This window comes from Lathyrus oleraceus, chromosome 5 (assembly GCF_024323335.1).
Source record: "Lathyrus oleraceus cultivar Zhongwan6 chromosome 5, CAAS_Psat_ZW6_1.0, whole genome shotgun sequence".
Classification (NCBI taxonomy): domain Eukaryota; kingdom Viridiplantae; phylum Streptophyta; class Magnoliopsida; order Fabales; family Fabaceae; genus Lathyrus; species Lathyrus oleraceus.
In genome coordinates, this window is record NC_066583.1 from 229,134,171 (window position 1) to 229,141,496 (window position 7,326).

Sequence of the window (7,326 nt, forward strand, 5' to 3'; positions counted from 1 at the left end):
AAATTCTTCGTAATTTTTCTTTTTTATACAATAATAATTTTTTTAACACTGAAAATATAAAAACCACTTATAATAAAAAAATGAAACTTGTAGTATGATAATGAGTACTATTTTGTTTCAAAAATGTTATAATATAAGTTTATTTATTATTTTTTCTATAAGCTAATTATTTATTAAATTAACATGAACTTGCCGTATAGCACAAACAATTCACAAACGAATTTTGCCGACATACTAATCTACAGGTGGAATGAAATACATAGAAGAAAGAAAACAGGAAAGCGGTACTGACTCATTTCATCCTATGGTTTTTTATTGTTCGTTAAAGTTCTTGCTGGTTACAAGCATTTTTCAATTAACATAATTAATATCGTTTTAAATGATTTATAATTGATGATAAATTTAACTAATTTAATTTTTTTGTTGAGACTAAATAGTTTTTGATTTTTTAAATAGTTAAATATGAGATTTTGTTTTAATTGTCCATAATTATTTAAAAGTGATTACATTCACTTGTAAGTAATATAAATGATAAATAAAATTGATAAAGAAGTTAATGATTTATATTATATGCATATAGATAGCAAATTATATCATTGATTTTTTCAATTTATTATCCTAATAGTTATTTGCTTCAACATATTTTTGATGGTATATATTAATAGAAAAATAATATGGTAAGATGACTTTTATAGCAAGTGATTAAATTTTTTACGCTTTTACTACATAATTATTCAACTATAGCTAAAAGAAAATGTAGGGTGAGAAATTGATTGGGTGAATTGATATTATTTGGATGAAGAAAAATAGTAGTAGAGTTTTCCCCTACTTAATTGGTTGAATAAAATGTAATAAGAAACCCTATCTTTCTTATGAATCACATGCAATTTCTAAAATGTTTTTAGTTTTTGGAGATATATCTTCAAACATATCAAATAAACATTTTACATAGACCATTTTAAGTGACGTCCTATAAGTTAAATTTTTTAATTTTTGAGATGAATCTTCGGTATATTTCCGTAGATGTATTTTCGGAACATTTGCAAACCAAAATCGTAAGCAGACAACAAAAACAAATATGTATTTTGATAAAATAAAATTAACATTCATAACATAAAATAAGCATTACATAGATGATTTTAACATAAAATGCAACATTACACTTCAATATTCAGACGGACACTTCAACATCTTAAGAATATCTTCGATCGATCTTGGAATCGACATTCAACTCGAGCGGAACTTTTGTTTCGAAACGGAAAAAGGTGTTCCGCATAGCCCTTACATCTACATTCGTCTTGAGCTCAAAGTCGTTGAACTCAATCTTCCCTCTGTTGTCAATCGACGATGAATGGTACTCGAACTTCACAATTCTTCGATTGTCTCTGTAAGGTAGCAGATAATAGATTTCGTCTATAATATCTACAAGAGATGTGTATTCGGTGAGCTTAAGTTTTGCCCGGGAGTTCCGTTGGAGCAGAAGACATTTGCGACATACCAGTTGATGTTTATTTGTGACATTTTCAGTTTGTATGAAATAAGGAACAATGACACCTTAATTTATAGAAGCTGTAGACAATTGTGGACCATCTCAGTTACAAGTAAACTTGAACAAAATGTTTTGATTTTGAAACCCGCTCAATACACATAATACGATCATTTGGATTTTGAGGAAGGCAGGTACGCAATAGGAAAAAGGTTTCTGAAGAACCATATCGTGTAAGATCAATACACACCCTATCATACGCACATGCTATGAAGTGACCCATGTCAAGGAAGCACATTCATTTTGCCATTGGTGTCGGTCCGCTAAGGCAAGGAACAAGAGACTCATAAACTTCATCGAAGTGTCCTTCTTTCCATATTGAAATTCTAGTAACAGACTATCAATGTCACACTGGATGTTATGACATCCAATTCTGCGCAGACAGGAATGTATACAAAAGGTAAATGTAAAGGGCAATAAATAACACAGAGAATTGTTTACCCAGTTCGGTGACAAACACACCTACGTCTGGGGGCTACCAAGCCAGGGAGGAAATCCACTATAAGAGGTATTAATTCAGGACTTAAACCAACTGTTTAATCCTATCACTTAATACCTACCCAATGTAATTTCAATCTACACTAAGACCTGAGTTCCTACTCACTCCCCCTCAATCACCACAGTGATTACAACCTTTAATAAGTTTAAAGTCAATGGCGAAGTTATACTTCAAACAACTCTTGATTGTGCTTAAAAGCTTTAATCAAGAAACACAACACTCACGCTTACAAGCTTAGAGTGACACAACAATTACAACTCAATGAACACCCTATTCTAATGCAATCATCTAAGTGATAGTTGCTTGGCTCACAAGTAAAACCTAATACAAGACACAATAAAACGTACAACTAGGAAATACAATGATGTATTTAATTCTTCACACTTCAAACCCCTTAGTTGCTTAAAGTAGGATTGTCATCCTTTTATACTGCAACACTTGGGCCTTGTACTTGAATTTCCTAAAATTAAGGTTAAGCAAGTTAACCTAATTTCCACATATTAGGGTGCTAACAAATAGGCTATTTGTTAGGTCTCTTACTTTTAGCTCAGCTGTTAGTTTCCTGGATTTTAGCACAGCTGTTAGATTCCTGAAAAATAGCCTGAGATAAATACTGAATGATAACAGAAAAACTAACTAGCCTACACTTTAGCACATGCTGTCAGGAATGAATGTCATAACATTCAGTTTGACGTCCAGAACATAGGCTATATGCTAGGTCTCTTAATTCTAGCTCAGCTGTTAGTTTCCTGAAACAGCAGCCTGAAATAAATACTGAACTATACCAGGAAAAACTAACTGGCCTATAATTCAGTATCTGTTGTCAGGGATGAATGTCATAACATTCAGTTTGACATTCAGTAAATCCTGTATTAGATAATCCTGCAGCATACTACTCAAGCATATCATGACATCAGAGTACAATTAGTGTTTTAACATAAAATGTAGCCAATCAAAAACATCTACAAACTCCCCCTTTGGCAAATTTTTGGCTAAAACAACTTGGCATCACAATAGAGTTCACAGCAGCGGAAAGTACACATCCAAGCAGAGAATCAAATTAGCTAATACACTCATCACATATAGAAGTTAAACTTCAAACAGCAGCAGCACAAGTAGACAGCAAACAACAAACAGCAACACAACCTCTTGCTTAGAGGATCTTCAACTTCAAACAAATCTGTTCAAACAAATCTGTTGTCATGGGGTACATGTGTTACTCCCCCTTTTTGTCAAAAATGTTGCCAAAGCAACACTTAAAATTACAGACCAAACAAAATAAAATTACACACAATTTTCAGAAACACAGGAAATGTCCTAGTCATCTGACTCAGAGTCAGCATCATCATCTGTGCCATCATTAGGATTGGCATCTGCTTCTCCCTCTTCACCTTGTCTTTCAGCTCCTTCTGCAGCAGCAGCAACTTCACCAAGCACATCACCTTCAGTCATCTCCAACTTGCTAATCAATTTTTCCAAGTTCAGCTTCCTTGCCTCTAACTCCTTACAAGTTTCTTTGAGCATTGCAATGACAACAGCTTTACCTGGTTGATTGCTTACACGTGATGTCTCACCTGTTGTCATGACAATGTCAGGAACATGGGTACCTAGGAACAACTTATGATTGAAGGACAAAGGGCTGTCTCTTTTCTTCACGGAATCATTCTCTGTTAAGATGTTTGGAAACTGATTCAAAATAATACCACAGATGAGAGAAGGAAAGGCTATAGGCCCCTTCACACTGAAGCTTCCTGCATGCTTCAAAGTTTGATCAAAAATATAGGATCCATAGTCAAAATTGGCTTTGGTTCCAACAACATATATAAACTTTCCAAGCATTACAGCAACTGTAGATTTATGATTGGTGGGCACCCAGTTAGCAGCTCCAATCTTGTGCAGCATTGCATACTTGACACTCAGTTTGCTGGCCACCAACTTTCCTTTGAAAGGCCACTTCCTGACTTGATTAGCAGTGATGACTTGACAGATTTTGTTGTCAGTCACCTCAAGCTCAGGTTGAGCTACATCAGGCCTTCCCAAATACTTGTTGATCATTGAGGGAGACACACTTGCCTCGCACATACACTTTTCTGAATTCCTTAGACTTCCCATCAACACACTCTTCAGACACATTGACAATAAATTCCTTTACCAACATCTCATAGCACTTTGAGAACTGAGTCACAGTCTTCATTAAACCAGCCTCTTGAATAAGGTCCATAATATCCTTACATTCCAGGACATTCTGAGCTAATTCCCTTTCCAAGGCCAGCCTCTTCTGATAAACATATTTCCACCTGTTTACACTTGAAGCAAAATGAAAAGATATGTTGTCAATTGGTACCTCAGGGACACTAGCTGCAAGCTTGCTAGTGGTTGGCTTCTTCTTTGACAGAGTGTCAGGGACATCACATGGAACATCTGAGTCAGACTCAACAACAACAGACTTGGTCTTCTTTTTCTTGGGCACCCCTTTGCTCCAAGATTTTGTTGGACCATGAACTTTCCTCTTGAGGGAACTCTCGACTGCCACCTTTGTATTGGAAGAGGTTGGAACATCAATCTTCTTTCTGGGGGACCTTTGAGCCACTATTTTCTTTTCTCTCCTAGTCCTAACCCTTTTGGCTATGCTAGGGACGACTGAGGACAACAACTCATTATCAGAAAACTCCTCCAGGTCTACTGTTTCAGCCTCACAGTTAGGGTTGTTACTGACATCATGAGTGACATGAACTTCCTCACCAACCATATTATCTAAGGGTTTGTCAACATTTGACTCCTTATGAGCATCATTTTGCTCAACATCATCAGAGATATTCTTTCCTAAAGACTCAATATTTTCTTGATAAGCAACACTATCAGGTTCAATAGTGTTTAAGGGAATGGAAACCCCAAGGACCTTATGATTACCAGACAGTATTCCAGTCACCATAGTGGCAATGGCATTGTGAACATACCTGGAACCTTCTCTGGTTTGTTCCTCAAGAGCGATTGCTGAGGAGAAGCCTGATACAGTTTCTTTAGGTCTTCTTGCATGTGAGGTATTCGCAGAGTCAACAACAGGATCTTCTCTGTTAGGGTTGCATGGCTCAGAGCTAGAGGAATCAGACATGTTCTTGGAGGAAGATGAGTTGGATTGTTGAGACATGATGAATATCTTAGAGGCGAAATGAAAAGTTTCTTTGAGAGAATGCTTGCGTGACTGAAAGTTGAAATGATGGAAGAGGTAACGCTTGTTGCAAGAGAAATAGCTATTATTTGTTGACCAATCAGAGCATACTCTCAAATGTTTAATAATTTGAATTATTAAACAGTAAATACCTAACATCATTAGTTGCTATAATTCCTCAGAAAGACATATTCCCACTTTGCCCCTTAAATTTTCAAACTGAGTATCATCCAATGTCATGACATTCTGAGTGACATTGTACTTAGTCTGCACCTGTTTCATCCATACCAGTTGGGAACAACTGCTACCAGATGCTATGTACTCAGCTTCTGCAGTGGATAATGATACACAATTCTGTTTCTTCCTTTCAACTACACCATTTTGATGAGGAATGATAGGTGAGGACAACTCATGACTTTCAATCTGCATAGGTCCCATTAAGTCCATGTGCAAAAGTTCCAGAGTTTTGGATATTTTAGAATGTCCAAGCTTAGGATGTGACATCTTGGTTAGCTTGCCCACCTGACATTCTCCACAGACTTTTCCTTCATCCATGAGCAGCTTTGGGATTCCTCTACCTGCTTCCTTGGATATGATCTTCTTCATTCCTCTTAAACGTAGATGTCCAAGTGTTCTATGCCACAGTTTCACTTCCTTTTCTTCCTTGGCTAAGAAGCACATTAAGGAGTAGTTTGAGACTTCAGGTTCCCATAGATAGCAATTATCTTTGGATCTGGCTCCTCTCATAACTTCCTTATTTTCTCCATTCTTCACAACACACTTTTCCTTAGTGATCTGTACATTGAAGCCTTGATCACATAGTTGGCTTATGCTGATGAGATTAGCAGTTAGTCCTTTTACTAACAACATATTATTCAGTTCTGGAACTCCAAGACTGTTCAGCTTACCAACACCTTTGATTTTTCCTTTAGCTCCATCACCAAAGGTCACATAACTGGTAGTATGAGGTTGTCTATCTACCAATAAGTTCTCCATCCCAGTCATATGTCTTGAGCAACCACTATCAAAATACCAGTCTTCTCTGGTAGATGCCCATAGAGATGTGTGAGCTAATCTAGCAACCCATTGTTGTTTCTTGATGGGGGCATTATGCTTAGATGCCTTCTGCTTAGGTCTGACTTGAGGGGTCTGGTTAGGATAACCATACAACCTGTAACAGAAGGGTTTTATGTGACCAAATCTACCATAGTAGTGGCATCTCCATCTTTGAAATTTCTTCTTTTGATGGTTAATCCTCCTGTTTACTTGATGTTGTGACATTGGTTGTGACTTCTGTTTGATTTTCTGAACTTCAGCCTTTGAGATTTTGAGTTCAGTTGAGGATTCCTTAACAAAGCCTAAACCAGACATGGTTCCTGATTTCTGTCCCACCTTTAGAATCTCTTCCAAAGTGTCAGTTCCTTTATTCAGCATTCTGATGGACTTTTTCATTTAATCTAGCTTAGAGGTCAGCAAGGTTATCTCACCATTTAGACCATCTATGACTGTCAAATGCTTCTTCTTCTCAGCTTCCAGCTCCTTGATGAGTTTCTTCTGCTTTTCTCCTTGTATACACACTTCTGCACTTTTGACACATAGCTCTTTATATGAAGCAGCAAGTTCATCAAATGTAAGTTCATCTCTACTTGAGTCATCATCAGAGGCACAAACACTAGTTAGTGCAGTGACATGTTTAGCAAGTTCTCCTTCAGATTCACTCTCAGAGTCTCCCTCAGACCAGGTGACAGATAGTCCCTTCTTTTCCATCTTGAGGAAGGTAGGACATTCAGCTCTAATGTGTCCAAAACCTTCACATCCATGACACTAGATTCCCTTGCCTTGGTTGAACTTTTCTTCAGATTTTGATCTTCTACTGATGTCAGATGAAAAGTTCTTGACATTTGGTTTACCTTTTTGATCAACCTTCTTTATGAACTTGTTGAACTGTCTTCTAAGCATGGCTATAGCTTCTGATATGCTTTCATCACCTCCAATATCTCCTTCTTCCGAATCCTCTTCAGTATTTGATACAAAAGCTATGCTTTTGTTTTTCTTTTCAACATTCTCACACAAGCCCATTTTAAAAGTTTGGAGAGAACCAATAAGCTCATC

At 36.7% G+C, this 7,326-nt stretch overlaps 1 protein-coding gene across 1 annotated transcript; it reads right to left on the reverse strand.

The window, feature by feature from the left end:
- Positions 1–4,071: 4,071 nt before the first annotated feature.
- Positions 4,072–5,193, reverse strand: LOC127079902 (uncharacterized). The gene is made up of 2 exons (XM_051020255.1): positions 4,439–5,193; positions 4,072–4,342 (listed from the first exon to the last, which is right to left on the reverse strand). The coding sequence occupies exons 1-2, from the start codon at positions 5,191–5,193 to the stop codon at positions 4,072–4,074; spliced, it is 1,026 nt and encodes a 341-aa protein (XP_050876212.1).
- Between the last annotated feature and the right edge of the window lie 2,133 nt (positions 5,194–7,326).